The 18,499-nt window shown below is 47.5% G+C and overlaps 1 protein-coding gene across 3 annotated transcripts in view; it reads right to left on the bottom strand.

Annotated features, from left to right (window-relative positions):
- Positions 1–2,762: 2,762 nt before the first annotated feature.
- The window catches only part of DRP2 (dystrophin related protein 2), a 45,464-nt gene continuing 29,727 nt past the window's right edge, over positions 2,763–18,499 (bottom strand). For all 3 annotated transcript variants that reach the window (XM_041742318.1, XM_041742319.1, XM_041742321.1), the window contains 10 exons: positions 17,761–17,918; positions 17,244–17,410; positions 14,929–15,040; positions 13,178–13,314; positions 12,802–12,867; positions 12,496–12,561; positions 11,504–11,647; positions 9,470–9,707; positions 7,218–7,338; positions 2,763–6,903 (listed from right to left, as the gene is read on the bottom strand). In XM_041742318.1, coding sequence (XP_041598252.1) covers positions 6,779–6,903; positions 7,218–7,338; positions 9,470–9,707; positions 11,504–11,647; positions 12,496–12,561; positions 12,802–12,867; positions 13,178–13,314; positions 14,929–15,040; positions 17,244–17,410; positions 17,761–17,918 — 1,334 coding nt within the window. In that variant the 3' untranslated portion in view covers positions 2,763–6,778. The remainder of the gene's footprint in view (positions 6,904–7,217; positions 7,339–9,469; positions 9,708–11,503; positions 11,648–12,495; positions 12,562–12,801; positions 12,868–13,177; positions 13,315–14,928; positions 15,041–17,243; positions 17,411–17,760; positions 17,919–18,499) is intronic.

Raw genomic sequence — 18,499 nt, 5'->3', positions numbered from 1 at the left:
ACCATTAGGAAATGACAAGATGGTGCCAGTACTGGGCCATCCTTCTAAAGAGCCCTTGGGATAACTTCTAATGAACTAAGCAGATCGTCTCCTATTAACCATATAGCACTGGGATTTCGAGAAAGTGTCTAGAGAAGTGATAAAAATGGCAGCTCCAATATTCGAATCTCATTACATTGTAGTGGGAAGAACACAAGGTTGGAATCCTGGTTCTGCTGTTCACCTTGGGAAAGTCCCTACACCTCTTAGAGCTCTAGTATTTTCTCATCTGGAAATCAAGGGTGATAATACTTATGACCAAGAGGCATCTGAGGGGTTTCTGGAAGTAGTCCAGCTAGACCCAGATCTAGTCCCAATCGACAAAGTTGGTGCTGCTCTAGGAAATGAACTCCCAAGTTTTCTGGGCCACTTCTAGTGCTCCCATTCCCAGTTGAAGTTAATCAGCTAGAGGCAGAGAAGAGCAGATCAATATGTATGGGCAAGGCCCATAGATGAGGGTGGAAGGCAAGGAATGCTAGGGGCAAATGCAGAGAAGAAGTGGGGTGAAGGGAGCTAGACATGTTAAGGGCAAACAAAATGAAGACTAGGAGAGAAGTTAGAAGATAGCTTGAAGACCAAGGTGATGGGACACCTGGGTGGCTCAGTGGTTGAGCATGTGCCTTTGACTCTGGTTGTGATCCTGGGGTCCTGGGATTGAGTCCTGCATTAGGCTCCCCATAGGGAGTCTTCTTCTCCCTCTACCTATGTCTGTGTGTCTCTCTGTGTCTCTCATGAATAAAGAAATAATCTTAGAAAATCATGATATAAAAAAATTTTTTTTCAGGAGCACCTGGTTGGCTCCAATTGGTTGAGCATCTGACTCTTGGGTTGGGCTCAGGTCGTGGTATCAGGAGCAGACAGAACCGTGCTGAGAGGCAGGATGGTAGGGAAGACAACAGCAAGAGGCAAGGGCGAAGCCACATGTTGGCAGTCACCTTCCAAGCCCTCTGCTACCACATCTCACTGTAACCCAGGGCAACTGCTTCACCATGCCCTCCAGTCACCCAAGGCTTCCTGCCACCCTGACCCTTGACCTTACCCCCACCACGCTCGCATGCTCGCGCGCGTGCGTACACACACACACACACACACACACACAAGCACGCATGTACACACATATCATGTCTCAGGAAGTTTTCGTTTTTTACGGTCCCGTAATCCTGAATCTTGCATGTCGCAGACCTGTGCTGTCCGACATGGTAGCCACTAGCCACATGGGGGTTTCGAGCCCTTCAGCATTCGGCTAGCTTGAACGGAGATGTGCAGTAAGTGTAAAACACACACTGGTTTTCTGGAAGGGGAACTGCTCCATGCTGGTGTCCTGCCGACCTTGCACATATTGACATAGGCCGCCACGTTGTCAAGGTTGTGTGCAGGCTGCCGCAGGCCTTGGCAGAATGCCCCATGAGCCTCTCAGAACATGGGAAGATAGGCAGTCTCATGAGAAGTCACTACAAGACCATTTCTCACTCACCTCCCTATCTCTAGAGAAGCTTCTGGGAGGCGGTTTCTCATCTGCCTCCCTCATTGGAGTGAGGCACCAGACTTTAGGCCTGCCCCACCACCCCCAGAGGGTAGAGCAGTGTGGAATTGGCTACTCAGCAACAGGAGGTCCCACCATTCATGTTGCATGTCCTCGGGCCCCTTTAGTTTCAGTGGCAACCTGTGGCACAAGGGATGCAGGGAGGTGAGACCCTTGCTGATCTTGCTTTTGCTGCCTCTATGAGTAATAGAGTGTCTGGATTGATGTGGGTGTCTTGGGTTTTTTCCCAGCTGAATCTGTCAGCCCGCTTGACAATTTCTAAGATTTAGTGAAAAAACAAAAAAGGGATGCAGCGTCTCTCAGTAATTTTTTTATACTGATAACATGTTGAAATAATCTTTTGGATATACTGGGTTAAATATTAAAATTAATTTCACCTGTTTATTTTTAAAATCTGGCTGCTAGAAAATTTGTGTATGTGACTCACATTAAATTTCTATTGGACAGTGCTGTTAAGGATTGGTGAGAAAAAAATTGGTGGTGGGGAAGAGGGACTCACAGGGTTTTATTCTGCCAGAAAATGGCATTTGAAAAAAACTATTGTCATAGCTTTATAGCCATAGCTACAAGAACACCTTAAACATATATATCCATAATAAAAGATAGGCCTTTGGGGATCCCTGGGTGGCGCAGCGGTTTGGCGCCTGCCTTTGGCCCAGGGCGCGATCCTGGAGACCCGGGATCGAATCCCACATCGGGCTCCCGGTGCATGGAGCCTGCTTCTCCCTCTGCCTATGTCTCTGCCTCTCTCTCTCTGTGACTATCATAAATAAATAAAAATTTAAAAAAAATAAAATAAAAGATAGGCCTTTGAATTGAATAAATGTAACTTTATGGAAACTCACTTCATTGTCCTGACTTTTCTCATATTGCTTTGGGCTGATGAAAAATCCCTCAGATTGATGAGGATGGTATTTAAGAACTATTGCTATAGAGAGCTCCTCCCATGAGGGGATAACTAACTGGCTAATTTGTGTGGGACCTTGAAAGGCAACCAATCTAGGTAACAGTAATGGATGGGGCCTAGTGCAGGGGGGTTTCCTTTTTTTTTTTGTCCAGCAGGTGTTGAACTCATCTGGTGGCCTGTGTTGTGTAGTATTCCTGTGCCGCCTTGGCCCACCTCTCTTTCCACACCCAAATGAGGGAAGGATGTGGAATATCAGAGTATAACCAGAAGAACCAAAGTAAACAAATACAAATTTATTCTTTTCAAAGCAGAATTCAAGGGAAAGGGGAAAAGCACCACGGTGAGTGGCAAAGTTAACCAATTTTTCCCCAGCCACACCCCTTTGTCCCAAACTTTTCTAGACTTGTGTGCCACCCTTGCCACTTCCCCCTCCCCTGGATCCCTTCCCCAACTTCTATTCCTGAGACCAGTTCTTGCAGCCAGCGAGCAGCACAGGAGCCTCCACTCTGGCCTCAGTACTGCCCTGGGGCAGCAAGGACATTCAGCAGGTCACCCCAAATGCAGCAGCTGTGGAAGGAGATGGAGGCTGGGAGCTGAGCCCTGACCTTGAGCCTTGCCCTCTCCCACAGCCAGTGGTGCTAAGAAAGTAAGGAGCTGAAGTATTCCTTTGTTCCTAGGGCCAGATTTTGGCAGGAAAGCCTAGAGATAGAGCTGCCCAGCTGAGCAGCTAAGTCTCCACAGCCCCAGAGCAGGGCCCTCAGTTTCTCCCCCAGGACTGTTTATTTTAAGGCAGCTTACTTTCTTGGCTAGCTGTCACCTATGTCAGGGGAACTATAATGAGATTCTTGGCCTGAAACAGTGTCAGAGGCCATGAGTCGTCCACTAAGAATGTGTGCTCAAGGAATGTTCTAAGCACAAAGCTGGACATGGAGCCCAGGTCCCAAATACACACCTCAGGCAGCACGGATATTCCTTAAAATTAACCTGAAGGGAAAGCATCTCCTGGCTTTGGCCTCTGCCAGACCTCAGGGTTTCTCCTTACTGTGGCCTACTGGCCCTGTTCCCGGAGCACAAGGGCCTCAAGCGGGTTTCTCCACAGGGAAATATTTCCAAAGCTGGGGACTTGAAGGAAATGGGCACTTGAGAGCCTTGATTTCAGCCTTGCCATCCTAGAGGGAAGGGCACATGTCCTCCTGGGTAGGGCCCTCCTTAGGGAAACATACAACACAGAGCTTGATGTTTTATAGCCAGTTAGCCTTTCCTGACAAGTTCCCAGTCAACATAACTCGACTCTGCTCTCACTTGGAGCAGAGGCACCCTCATAACAGCTTTTGGGCCTGTGTCAGATTCTGTCCAGAATAAATCGCCTATCAATCCCAACTGTCCCCTGATACCATTTGACAACCACCTCAGCAAACACATTCCTTTCCACTGATGCTAATCTCACAAGTCGGAGGTTTTCTTTAGGCTGCCTGCCCAGAAACTCTCTTTGCCACTCCTCTGGCACAGGGCCATAAATTAAGCAGCATCACAAAAAAAAAAAAAACCTATAGGAAACACAATACATGACAGATGCCTAACAACATGCAACACATCTCAGTAAATCTCATCCTAATTTAGATTCCCAGTGCCCAAGGACCCATTTACCTCACCACGGGCAAACTGCCCACACATGCTGCTGTGACGGTCACTGGACCCTCGAGTGATATACTCATCTCGGGCATTAAAGTACACACAGGACCACACACAAAATGGCAATGGCCCCATTAGTGACAATTCAACTCTTAACCTGCTGCTTCGGTCCACCTACAGCACAAAATCCTACATAGCAAGATCTACATCTTTTCTACCATACCTAGCCCACACAGTTGCCACAGGCCCTCAGCAGCCCAAGATCTCTTGGTGGGGACGGGGGGGGCGGGGGCGGAGGGGGAAGGGGAGGGATGGTTATGGAAAGGATTTTCAAGGACTTCCCCAATAAAAGACTGTTTCATAACATCTGCCCTTCTATGGCTTAGGCAGGATATGCCTCAAAGACCCTGAGCTCCCTACCTATATAGCAAATTCCTTCTATCCCATTCCTGCCCACAACAAGGCCCCTACAAATATCCCCCCCACCCCCACCATAGACAGAGGCCCAGGCTCTGGTTTGGTGCCTGCCTACTACCTGTTCACCATACACCCGGATACCCAGTCCTCCCATCCAGAGACCTCATGAGCACTAAGGCAGATGTTATGGTTAGGTCTGATAGCCTGGACCTAGGACTTAGTGCTCCCTGGCCATTCTAGAAGGGACTAGTCCTAGGCTTCTGAACCCAAGCTGCTGCCCTCCTTCCCCTGAAGCAGATACATCTTAGCTTCCCACCAGTTCTGCCCATGGCTGGCTACTTGATTATAACAGAGCACCCCCACTATCTCACACCCTCCTGATCTTGGTGGCAACCACTGCTTTCCTTAAGTCCCTGAGCCAGACCTAGGAACTGGAAGAGGCCGGGGGTATTCTCTGTGTCTTAGCCTGGCAAAGGCCAATAAAAGCCTATCTGTTCCTTCTTGTCTGCATGGGATGAGTAAAGCTTGCCTTTGCTCTATTTTGACACCTGATCCTTTATTTAGGGGAGACCAGGAAAATTCATCCAAGGCCCAGGTCTCCAGGGAAGAAGATTTGGAATGAGTCAAGAGACCAGAGTGACCCTTTCTGTTCGATTCCACTGTGGCCACAGGCTTCTCTTGCTTTGGTCTTGAGGACAGCTCACCCCAAACATGAGTGGAGAGACATCCTAGGGGAGCAGCCAGGATGCCTCTATCTGTCCAACCAGAGGATGGGGCTAACAAAGAGCAAAGCAGAACATTAATACTTTAAGAGGTATTAGAATTTAATGTGTGAGTGAGGCCAGGGGAGTACTGATGTACAGTAATATGCGGGATAGATATATATGTATATAAACAGGCAAATTAAATCAATTGCAGGGTTCTAGGTTATAAAGCTCCTCTTGTAAAATGCTGCCTCAGTGGGCTCTGACTCTGTTCCCAATTTCCCAAGCCAACTCCCTCCCCACCCCAATCACCTGCTATCCGCTCTGAACGGTTTCTGGATAAAGGGATTATGGTATATGTAGCCTAGGAAGAGTTAGTTTACTTTGAGGATTGGGTTCACCTTCCAGAGTTAGAACCGTTTTATGCAAAGGAAGGCCTTGCTGTTGTCTGGGTGGAAAGTGGCCAGCTTCCTGATTTGTGGCGAGTGGCTCCTAGGAAGGTGCCACTATTTAGGGTTGCCACTCGCATCTGCTTTATGATTAGCAGGGGAAAATCAGCCGCCCCATCTGATTCCACCCAAAAGAAACAAGGTCACAGCCTGCAAGAGTATTGGGCAGTCACACTCCTCTAGGCTGGTGAGTGGCGTCCCCTTCCTCACCCCAAGTAGAGCAAGATTCCCTTGCTGAGGAAGCTGCTGCCCCTACCCCAGGGCTGTGAGGGCAGACCCGGATGAACTAAGGGTGGCTTCAGCTGGATCCCCAGAGCAACTCAGCTGGCGTCTCGGAATGCTGAGGCCTTCAGGAAGGAGGATGATCAGGGGAAAAAAAACTAAGCCCGTAAGTGTTTCTTTAATGTTTCCAAATGTAAGGTGTAAATAGGAATCAGAATGAATTGGTCCCCCCCCCTTGAGGAAGGTCTGCCAGGGCCTGAGGCAGAAGGAACGGAAGATATTCAAAGGGGAAACAACATTAGGATGGCTAGAGAGGTACCATGAAACTAAAATCATAGGACACATGCTGCCCAAACATTTTCAGGGGCACGTCTTTTTTGGGGGGTGTCTTTGGGATACCTTTCTGCCTCCCTGAGTTGGGCCAGAGAATAGGGCTAACTCCTGTGGATTCATAATGCTGTAACCCTGGGGTCAGTAGGCTTCCTTATTTCCATAATTCCATGGAGAAGGGAAAGGGGTAATGGGCACTGCTTAGCTCTGCAAGGTAGATTCTCTGCTCCCCTACAGAATGGCCTCCAAGTGCCATTTGCCTGGACTACAACAGAAACATATGTCAGCGACTTGTCTCAAACTTGAGGGTTAAAGGGTACATTTCTATATTTGGAGGAATCGTGCCTCTCCCTCCTCCAGCCCTGAAGCATCCACTTCACATACCAGCAGATCCCTGCTGCTGCCCAGAGCCCAAAGAACTCTGGCTGAGGAATGTGGGCCCCATAGGGACTGGAAAGGTTGGGTGAAGGCTGAAGGAAGAATTTGACCAGAACGGGGAGAGGACTATGGATTATAGGATGGGGATCTGGCTCCATCAAGAGGCCAGCAGGGTGTTGGCAGTCACATCAGAACTTCGCACACTGGGGAAGGCGTGGCGGAGCTTCTCCATGATGTCCTCCAGGCACAGACTGACATCTTGGCTCTTTGACCCCACATCATCTAAGTTGGGAAAGAGAGATTTGGGAAGAGAACTAGGGATCCCCTGAAGAGGCTAAGGGGCTGAGGTGGGACGCTGCCAGCTGAAAGACAAACACACAGTATCTGTGTCTTCCCAGCACACCTCGTACATAGGAGGTGCTCAATATACACGTGTAGAATAAGCAAATAAATGAATCAGTCAATAAGTCAATCATCCCTGATGCTAAGCTCAAAGCCATGAGGAAAAACCAGTCCCAGCCCTAGCAGGACCTTGGGTAGATCTGGGGGAGATGAAGCCATGGAGGAAGGGGCTAGGAAGGGCCGGAGGAACTTACCTGCAGCCTCAGTATCTGGAGTAGTCTGTCCCTTCTCTTGGGGGTGACTGCCCTCTGACTGCTGTGGAGAGGAAGCTAGGGACGAGCTTGCAGAGCCATTGCCATCTGATTCGGTGGGTGGCTAACAGGAGGTAAGGCATGACTTTAGGGGCTTTGCTTTTCTGACCTTACTTTAACAGACTCCGGAGCTTAGAAGGGGTTTTAGAGACCTCATGCCCATCCCTTTGTCCTTGGACTTTAAGAAGTTTTCGGTGGTGCCTCAAATAGTGGCTTCCCCTTAAAATTAGAATTTAATGTGTGAGTGAGGCCAGGGGAGTACTGATGTACAGTAATATGCGGGATAGATATATATGTATATAAACAGGCAAATTAAATCAATTGCAGGGTTCTAGGTTATAAAGCTCCTCTTGTAAAATGCTGCCTCAGTGGGCTCTGACTCTGTTCCCAATTTCCCAAGCCAACTCCCTCCCCACCCCAATCACCTGCTATCCGCTCTGAACGGTTTCTGGATAAAGGGATTATGGTATATGTAGCTGTCACCTCAGCTATAATTAAGCTATTTAGTACCCAGCGCTCCCTGAAAACATAGAGCTGCACACCTGATCCTCAGTTGATGATATATATTAAGACCTCCAGGAATTCATCTAGAGGCTATCCCTTGGAGGATCTGGGGAAGAGGTATGGAGTGGTATTACTTAGTACATAAAATGATAAGACAGTTGACCCTTGAACAATGTGGAGGTTAGTAACCCCCCCACTCTGTGCAGTCAAAAGTCCACATATAATTTTGACTCCTCTAAAACTTAACTACTTTAAAAAATAACTTAATTACTAATAGGCTAGTATTGACCAGAAACTTTACTGATAACATAAACAGTAAACAAACTTATAGTTTGTATGTTATATGCACTACGTACTATACTCTTTTTTTTATTTTAAAGATTTTATTTATTCATAAGAGATACAGAGAGAGAGGCAGAGACACAGGCAGAGGGAGAAGCAGACTTCTCACAGGGAGCCTGACGTGGAACTCAATCCCCAGATCCCGGAATCACGCCCTTAGTCAAAGGCAGATGCTCAACCGCTGAGCCACCCAGGCATCCTTATGTACTATATTCTTGCAATAAAGTCAGCTAGAGAACAGAAAATGTTATTAAGAAAAGCATAAGGGGTCAGTTGGTTGACCATCTGGCTCTTGGTTTCTGCTCTGGTCATGATCTCAGGGTTGTGAGATTGAGCCTTGTGTCAGGCTCTGCACTTAAGATTCTCTCTCTCTGTCTCTCTCCTTCTGCCTATCCCCCTCATTCTCCCTCTATAAAAAAAAGAAAAAGAAAATCATAAGGAAGGGAAAATACATTTACAATAATGTATAGCCACCTGGGTGGCTCAGTCGGTTAAGCATCTGTCTTCGGCTCAGGTCATGATCCCAGGGTCCTGGGATGGAGCTGTACATCTCCCTCTCCCTCTGCCCCTCCACCCCCACTCATGCACATTTGTGTGCACTCTCTCTCTCTCTCAAATAAATAAAATCTTTTTAAAAATACACATATAAGTTTATCCACATAGTTCAAACCTGTGTTGTTCAAGGGTCAACTGTAATAGGTAACATTTACAAAGTATTTACTACATTCCTGGCTATCATGCTAAATACATTATCTCATTTTATGTTCACAATTCCATGAAGTTGGTATATTACTATCTCTGTTTTACAGATGAGGGAACTGGGGATAAGTGAGGCTAAATAACTTTCCTAACACCTGACAGTCACTAGTGGGCAGAGCCACATTCAAACCCAGGGCTGTCTGAATCCAGAGCTACATTATGTCATATATTCTATCTCTCAAAGGGGAAAGGAACAAATGTAGTCAAGAGCCCCCTTCCCAGCAAAAATCTTTCTCTTGCCCAGCATGTCCAAACCTGCTTCTTTCCAGCAAGCATCACAGTAACAAAATCAATGTTTTGGACGATTCTTTGAACTGTGTTCCTTCAATACCAGATTCAAATGGGTTGTAGAGAAGTGAGCACTCAGAGTTGGCCACGCAATGGGACACACCGGCCCCTTCCTTCCCCCACCTTCCCTAATTGTCAGCCCCATTCTCTTTAGAAAGTCATCCAACAGCCACTGCCAAGGAGCTTTTCCTTTCCTTCTCTTTGCTGCATTCCCCAGCTCCCCACTTCTCCGGGGGTGCAGGGAGGGTTGTGGGGCAGGGGTGGGGGGGTTGCTTTGGTCCTTCCCCTGGCTCCAGCCTCACCTGCAGGAGCAGCTCCCTTAAGCGCTGCAGCTGAGACTCTAGTTGCTTGTTGTGGTCCTCCAGAATCTGCATGCGGGTCTCGAGGCGGCTCTTGTGCTGCCGAAGGATCCGGGCCTCAGCCAGAAGTTCCTCATTGCGGTGGTCCTGTGCTAGCTCTGCAGAGCCCTCAGCCAGGGTGGGTGCCTCGACAGCCTCCTCATGCTGCCACTTCAGGCGTCTCAGCTCACTCTGGAGAATCCTATCAAGGACAGAGGAGCTGAGACCTAGGCCCTAACAAAGTATTGACCATCCAGCTCACAGATGTCCCCTTGGACCTAGGTGTGAGCATTCCCTTTGCCCACCCCCGCCCCAGCTATGTTCTTGCTCTTATGGCCATATGCATTCTTCTCCAGCACACGTGTCATTTACTCTGCCATCCTTGGGCCTCAGAGCAAGGAGTGCTGACATTTCGTATAAAAAATGACTCAGGGCTTTGATGTACTGCTTCAGGGATTAATTCTGAACTTAAAATCAGGCAGGAACATAGTCAGCAAATAAATGAGGCATTAAGGGCCACTGACTCACCTACTCCATTTTTAGATTTTTAGATTCCAATGGAAGACCTAAACAGAAGATCACCTACCTTGCCTCTTCTCTCCACTTATCATCCTCTGTGGCCCACTTTGAACACCCATGCTGAATCATCAAGAAACAGATTCCAAAAAGATGGTCTACTTTGCAGGACATCACTTTTGCTTTGCAACAGAATCACCCTCTCTCCAGTGCTTCCCAGGGCCTGACCACTGCTGACCTAATGCAGTGCTTCTCAAACTATCCATAGCCAAAAACTGGGGGGTGGGGGTGGGGAGTTCAATCACTGTGGACCCATAATGTCTATGGCTGTACACTGCTCCCATCACATATGACTTGCCACACAAGTTCAACACTCAGACCTTATTCAATGAAAAGTCCACCAATGATGTGCCTAGAAGACATGCCAATGTTGAACTGCTATAAAAACTTCTAAAAGCTGACTTTGTATTTCTGTATTTATCTTGTCCTGAACCAGTAACGAATGCTTGACGGACCAGCCCTGTTCTAAGGACTTGCCACTCCAAGTAGCCTGTGGGCCAGCAGCAGGGGGTTCCCCTGAGCGCTGGTTAAAAATGCAGAACTTAGACCCTGCCCCAGACCTGTGAATCAAAATCTGCCTCTTACCCAGCATCCCAATTGACTCGTATACACACTGATGTTTGAGAAACACTGGTCTGAGGAATACTTTGGGTTCTATTGAATGCCCCGAAAGTGGCTTGGACCATTTGACCCAGGCCCCCACTGACACCCATACTTTATGGAGATTAAAGTCATCTTTGTCATTTTCACCTTCCCTCTTCAAGTCCTCAAACACTCCATGCAATGTCACCCTTCTCTTGTTTTATTACTTTCAGCAAGTGCCAAGTGCCTCTTTCTATTTCCAACCATGAAAGTTCCTTGAGGCCAGAGACATGCATACTGCCTTCTGTAGTCTCTGTGTTCTCATTCTGTCTGCTTGCATCTACTGAGTACTTGAAGATATTTGAGTTGAGTTAAAAGGATTCAAATAATTATTAGAATAGCTAGCATTGGGCAGCCCTGGTGGCCCAGCGGTTTAGTGCCGCCTTCAGCCCAGGGTGTGATCCTGGAGATCCGGGATCGAGTCCCACGTCAGGCTCCCTGCACGGAGCCTGCTTTTCCCTCTGCCTTTGTCTCTGTCTGTGTGTGTGTGTGTGTGTGTGTGTGTGTGTGTGTGTGTGTATGTGTCTCATGAATAAATAAATAAATAAAATCTTAAAAAAGATTAAAAAAGAAATCTGCCTGATTTCCTTTGAAATTCACAAGTGACCCTACAGAGGTAGATACTATTACCACCCTTCTTATTTTTTAGATGAGGAAATGGAGGATCACCAAATATAAGAAACTCAGTCAAGGCCACATAGCTCGATGTGGAAGTCAAGACTCAGAATTAAACTGTTTGATGCTCAAACCCACACAGATCTGTGCCATCACCACACCCACCGGTTCTCATCTTCTAAGTGTGCCAGGATCTTCTCTAGATCCCCCTTGTTTTCTGTAGCCATGCTACATGGAGCCTGTTGTCCAAAGGTTGGCTCCCGGTCTGTAATGGGGCTACAGTGCCGCAGCAGGTACTGGTCCTCATCTCTGCATGGATGTGGGGAGAGAAAAGGAGGGTGGCCAAGGCATTAAATCAGGAAACCTCTCAGGGCACAAGTTCTCAGCTCACAGCTCAGATCCCAGGAGACATATGCTGGAAGATTCACTTCTAAGACACAGAGAGAGGGCGAGGCTATATATTGAGGGTGAAGAGGGACAGAAATGTTTAAAGGTGGCAGAGGTCATGGTTGAGGGTACAAGAGAGAGTGTTTTCAGGATGCTGGGGCTTCTACGTTCTACCTGAAGCCCCCTGGGAAACAACGAGCAAATCACTTCCCGTTCCGTGCAGTTCCTGACGGCCTCCTACTTTGCTTCCTCGCTACCCCCAGGGGGCTCACTGACTGTTTAAGTCCCAATCAGGGCCCACTTGATCCATGGCCAGTGGCTCCTAAGCCCCCTGAGCTTGCCAGGGGACCTCCCTAGGGATAAGGGGCCCCATCTCTGAGCTATAACATGAGAGAATCTCTCTAGTCACACTCCAGTCAAGTCCCTGGCATCTCCTCAGGGTGTGGCACTGGATGGGGCTTTGACATCCTGAGCAGGAGATAATGACTCACATCTGCAATGTTAGATGAGGGCAGATTCTTCTTCTTTCAGGGTTAGGCATGGAAGGATGGGCTATTGCAAGAGGAAGGGGCCTGAGAAGATGGCAGCTCAGGCAATAGAGGGCTTCTATTACTAAACACTGTGCCCAGAAACCAGCCTCCCTTCCTCGGGGCTTCTAGGACCCTAACCACCACACTTACCTCCCCCTTGAAGATATAGCCTTCCCAGATAGTGACAGAGGGATCCCAAGGAGAACTATTCTTAGAAAACAAGCAGCTGTGAAAACTTACATGCTGTCATCTGGGGACAGGCTGTCATTAAAGAAGGAACAATTCTGACTTTCCATCTCGGCAAGCCTGAGAAGAAAGAGCAGGAACAGAAGGGAAAGCAGGATGTGGGGCCTGATTTCATCTTAAAGACACTAATCCCACAATAGGATCATTAGCTTTGGGGGCTGACCCAACCACCCCTAAGTGCTGGACCTTACTGGCTGCCACATACCCCACTTTGTTCATCCCCCTAGTCTCTTTGCCTTCACTGGAAACCCCATCCCCCTTAGTCTCTTTAAAATCTCCCTCCCCCAAGCCTGGTGGTACCTGCTGGCAAAATGCTCAATGCGGGAGTGTGTGTCAGCGTGTGGCAACATCGGGGAAGAGGCCAGCCTAGAAGAAAGCAGCGGACTCAGAGGACCAAAGAATAGGCAGCTGAGCAGTCTGTTTCCTTATCACCACCCCCTCCATCCCCCACCACCAAACTAGGGAGATGGGCAAGAGTTGATGGGAAAAAGGCTACAGAGACTGGACTCTAAACTATTTCTTAGGCCAGATTCCCAGTCAGGCCCAAGCTGAACTTCCCAGTCGCTAGTCAGGTTTGCCTCGGAATATGCCTGTAGCCCCTATGGGACTCAGCCCCTACACAGAGCACCCCCAGCGTGGCAGGGCCCACAGCCCCAGTTCAGCCCCTGGTACTTACGTCTCACTGTAGTCAGCCTCCAGCACCGATTGCACAGGCAGATAACCTCGCTGAGGGTGTTTGCTGAAATAATGCTTGGAGCGGAATTTGTTCTTTAAGGTTGTGGCAAAGTCCCTCATGTTCTCACTGGATGTGGTCTAGTGGGGGAGACAGGGCAGAGGGATTCATCCTAATGGCTTTGGGTTGCTGGGGAAGTGTGGATGCTCCCCTAGAGCAGGGAACATGACTGGTCATCTACACTTGTTCGTGTCTACCACACCCCACTCCTAGAAAAAGGTCTAGAAGGATATAATGCCGAAATGTGAACACTGGTTGCCTTGGGAAAGTAGGACTGGCGAGGTGGGGGCAAGAGAGGGGGACTTTGGTTTTATACTTTGTACACCTCCATAGAATTTGAATCTTTTACAGTAAGCATATATGTGTTAATTTTTAAAGTATCTTTATATAGGGACGCCTGGGTGGCTCAGTGGTTGAGCATCTGCCTTCGGCTCAGGGAGTGATCGGGCTCCCTGTGAGGAGCCTGCTTCTCCCTCTGCCTATGTCTCTGCCTCTCCCTCTGTGTTTCTCATGAAGAAATAAAATCTTTTTTAAAAGTATCTTTATGGGATCCCTGGGTGGCGCAGCGGTTTGGCGCCTGCCTTTGGCCCAGGGCGCGATCCTGGAGACCCGGGATCGAATCCCATGTCGGGCTCCCGGTGCATGGAGCCTGCTTCTCCCTCTGCCTGTGTCTCTGCCTCTCTCTCTCTTTGTGTGACTATCATAAATAAAAAAATAAAAAATTAAAAAATTAAAAAAAAAAGTATCTTTATATAAATTCTAGGGGTGTAAAAGGTGAGCAGGAGGTATGGGATCATCAATCAACCATCTCAAGCCAGTTTTCTATGTATGTTTATTTTGAAATGATAATAAAAGAAAAATAAAGGGCAAGCCCCTGCTCCCCCTGGGTCACACATGTTTCTGTGCTAACAGAATTTGGAGGAGAGATGATGATTTGGAGAGATGGATTACGGGGAAACACACTGGAAGATGGAGTGGGTAGGGTGGGAGAAAACAGTGGGGGGAGCTGGCAATATGCTTGGGACTTAGGGAGTATCTGTGAATCAGAAAGGGATAAAAGAGTCTGGGGAGCAGAGTCAACTCAGGGAGCTAAGCATGGGGCTCTCGGTCCTGACCACAGCAGAGGAGAAATTCTATGAGTGGAGTTCAGGAATGCTGACCAACCTGGGCTCAGATAGCTATGAATTTCACAGTTTCCAATGAAAATGAAGTAGAATTTGGGGACCTGGGTAAAGAACATACTCTTTTTTACCTCCAAGAGACTGAATAATTGATTTGAACAGAAACTTTGGTATTGACTGGAAGGGATGGAAGAAATGACAAAGTATCAGGTGGAGACCAGGTGACAGGAGCAATGCAGGAAGCTAGGTAGGAAAAATTAAAGTGAGCCGTGGAAGGAACTGCCTTGCTCTATCTTTTCCCTGAGACTTTTCTCTGCAGGAAAATAGTAAATGCCTTCTAAATGGCCATGAGTGTCCTGGGCTACTAAAGCCAGCTATGGCCCCAGTGAGGGAAAAGCTCTGCTGGAAGAACAGAAAGGCCAGAATCCCCAAAACTGGTGAATCACCAGGACTGCTGGGAGAATGCTCCCCAAAGGAGAGCAGAATATAGTTAGTCCATGCTTGGCCAAGTAGATCAAGGGCCCAGAACCCAATTGCTGCCTCCCCTTCCTGCCCCACACAGAGGCTCCATACCGGGGTGTAATACTCCATGATGGGGTAGTGCAGCTTGTTGCCTTTGCTGGCCCTGCCTGTCAAGAAGCAGGTCTGACAGATGTCTACGTTAAATTGTTTCAGACTCCGGTACCTTGGGGAGACAAGAGGCGGTAGGACAGAGAATACAGTATACCATAGTGACCTCTCCGTTTCCCTACATCCAAATATACACACACACATTAGAAGGGGGTGAGGCATGGAGTCATAATGTGCGCAACTTTCTGTACATAACAGTGTCTGTGTCCTCACCAGATGACTCACCTTATTCTAAAGACCATAAGCCTCCATGAAATGTACATGGTCAGAGTCCCAGGACTCTGTGTGGGAAATAGTATTGCCTCACCATCTTTTTTACAAGGGTGGCGGTGGGCAGGGGTAAAGAGCTCTTGATATCAAATAGCTTTCTTTTTTTAATTTAAATTTAATTTGTCAACATATAGTATAACACCCAGTGCTTATCTCATCAAGTGCCCAAGATTCACTTCCTGTCACCCAATTACCCCATCCTCCCCACCCCACCTCCCCTTCCGCAATCAAATAGCTTTCTAAACGATGTCACCAAAGGGTCCAGTCTCACAGGTACCACTTCCTACGTTGGAGAAGTTACACTTCCAATACCAAGGCACTTGTTCTACTAGCCCTGGGCATGTTGACTAAGCCATTTCCAAGACTTCTTTATATAATAATAACTCAGGGAATCTGGGGGCTCAGTTGATTGAGCATCGGACTCCTGATTTTGGCTCAGGCCATGATCTCGGGGTCATGGGATTGAGCCCCAAGTTGGGCTCCACGCTGGGCATAGAGACTGCTTAAGGATTCTCTTTCTCCAGGACCTGGGTAGCTCAATTGGTTAAATGTCTGCCTTTGACTCAGGTCTTGATCAAGTCCCGAATCAGGCTCCCTGCTCAGCGAGGAGCCTGCTTCTCCCTCTCCCACTGCCTGCCACTCCCCCTGCTTGTGCTTTTTCTCTTTCTCTTCTCTGTCAAATAAATAAAATCTTTTTTTTATTAATTTTTATTGGTGTTCAATTTACCAACATACAGAAAAACACCCAGTGCTCATCCCGTCAAGTGAAATAAAATCTTAAAAAGGGGGGGATTCTCTTTCTCCCTGCCTTTGGCCCCGCTCCCACTGCTCACACACACTCTCTCTCTCTCTCAAAAAAATATAATAATAATAACTCTATTATTACTGAATATTGACTAGCCCTTCAGATCCAGGTCCAAAGCCTGGCTGAACTGCCCAGACCTAGTAGTATAGAAAAGTGAAATGCCTAGACTTAGAAAAGTCAGATGATCCAACATCTAATCCTGGATCTACACTACCCAATTGTGTGAACTTGGGCAAGTCAAATGCCACCTCCATGCCTCATTTGCTTATAAAAAGCAGGGCAGTTGTAAAGAGAGTGCTTTAATGCTTTAAAAAGCTTAAAAATGGAGCATTTTATGATGAAAGCCAAATTCAGGATAGTGGGAGGAGGAGGAGAATATAACCAGGGAAATTTCAAATGTGTTGCAATAATGCTTTCTTTCTTAAGCTTGGTGGTGGGTGCACACCAGCTCACAAGAGCCAACTGTTAAAATTTCAGGGATCTTCCAAGCCAGTTGTTAAATACAGCCATTGTAAAATATATATATAAACTCACAATTAAGTAAATGATCTTAAAAACAAAGGTAACAAATGCTCAGCACTCATCTCCTCCTAAATATTTTTCTATTATCTATGCCCTTGAGGTTAAGTCTGTCATAGCTACAATGTGGAAATGTTGTAACTAGTGTACAACCATGCATCTTTTCTCAACATCAGCCACAGTGGGAGTATTTACATCATGGAAATTAGCACATACTACAAACCAGGTTTTGGTTTCTGTTTGTTTGCTTTGCTTTCTGGGGAGTCAGTTGTGAACCACTTGCCAGCATACCATTTGGTTCAGAGGTGTTCTTCTATGTCTGGATGCTGGGGTTTCTGGGTTCTATTTAATATTCCCTGGGACACAATCAACAAACTATTTCTGTGCTGTTGCCTCCCACACCCCCTTTCACTTTTCCATACATTTTTGTAGGTCTGGAATACTTCATAATATAAACTAAAACAAAAGGAAGTATTTAATCATTTCCAATTTTTTTAAATCGTTAAACATTCTGCAGTAGAAAGGATTACCATATGTAGCACTGTACCATAGATTAGCTGTAATTATATGATTATAGAATACATTGTTTCATGATGTATGTTTTTATAGGTCACATGGTCTATTTATTCAAAATGATCAGTCCCGCAGGTGTTGCCTTCCCTACCTGAAGCCCTTGATGGGGCACTGTCTACAGATAGAGCACTTGGTCTGATGCTTCACTTGCTCAGCAATGGTGACCCGATGCAGAACAGCCAGCCATACCATGGATTGGGGCTCCAAGTTGACCCACTCTAGGAACTGTGAAGCTTCAATGACTGGTTTCCCAGTGCTCTAGGGAAACAAGAAGGCCAATGACAATGACTGAGGCCCCTGTCCCCAGAATGGACGCCCTTAGAGGGGCAGGAGAGCCAGCAGGGCCTGGGTTGGCCCGTGGCCTATCCTACAGAGGTGTCCACCTTTTGCCTTGTCCTAGTTGAGCTGTCAAACCGCCACCACCAACCCCTGCCACCCTAAGAGAACTCTGATCTTAAAAGCCCAGAGAACCCTCTGGTTTGTTGTCCCATCTGAGCAGACCTCCCTTTACATCTGAGTAGTTCAGATGAGAAGCCTCACTCTTAGTTCTCCCTCCCTTCTTCCCACCCACCCTGCCTCTCGTCATCCCTCCCCAGTTCCATACTCACAAAACGGAAGCAACTGCGGACACTGGGCTCCACGTTGCTGCCCCCAAAGGCCGCCACTTCCCCCAGCTGCCGGGGCACCTGAATGGCCTCATGAAGCAGGACACCGAGGTGGCGCTGGTCACACTGGCTGCCTGAGTTGGCTACTTGGCTGAAGAGGTCTGCTGGCCACACCATAAGTCACAGCCATCCACCCCCCCGAAGATGGAATGGCCAGAGAATGGTGTAAGGAGAAAGAGCAGGGAAGGAAGACAGAGAAAGAGCACACAGACTGAGCTAATGACTTTTGAAACCCGGAATACTTAAAGGCCCATCCCTGACCTTCTAGAAGCCCATGGGGTCTAAAAAAAGCATCCTCTGAGTTCAGAGAGAGAAAGAGAGACAGGCTCAAAGAGACAGAGCATCAGAAGCAGGGGGAGTGAGAGATGAAGACAGAGAGCAGGCTGCATGTGAGACCAGTGCCAGACACAGATACAACACTGCCGGGAAAACAGATTCTCAAGAAACAAGATGAATGGGCATGGGGTGTAGGGGTGTCTGAACATGAGTCCCCTTCTACTCATGTAGCTCATGGAGTCTGGCACTGTAATAAGCTCTCAATTCTCCACACAAATGGAAAGAAACCCTGGCATGGATAATCCACAAAGAGGAGCTCATCATCTAAGAATTACCTCTAAGTGATTATGGAATAGACTATGGTACTCGTATTTGAACATGGGCTATATCTGATCAGTGAGAACCA

This window comes from Vulpes lagopus, chromosome X (assembly GCF_018345385.1).
Source record: "Vulpes lagopus strain Blue_001 chromosome X, ASM1834538v1, whole genome shotgun sequence".
Taxonomy (NCBI): Eukaryota; Metazoa; Chordata; class Mammalia; order Carnivora; family Canidae; genus Vulpes; species Vulpes lagopus.
This window is presented reverse-complemented; position numbering and strand designations above follow the sequence as displayed.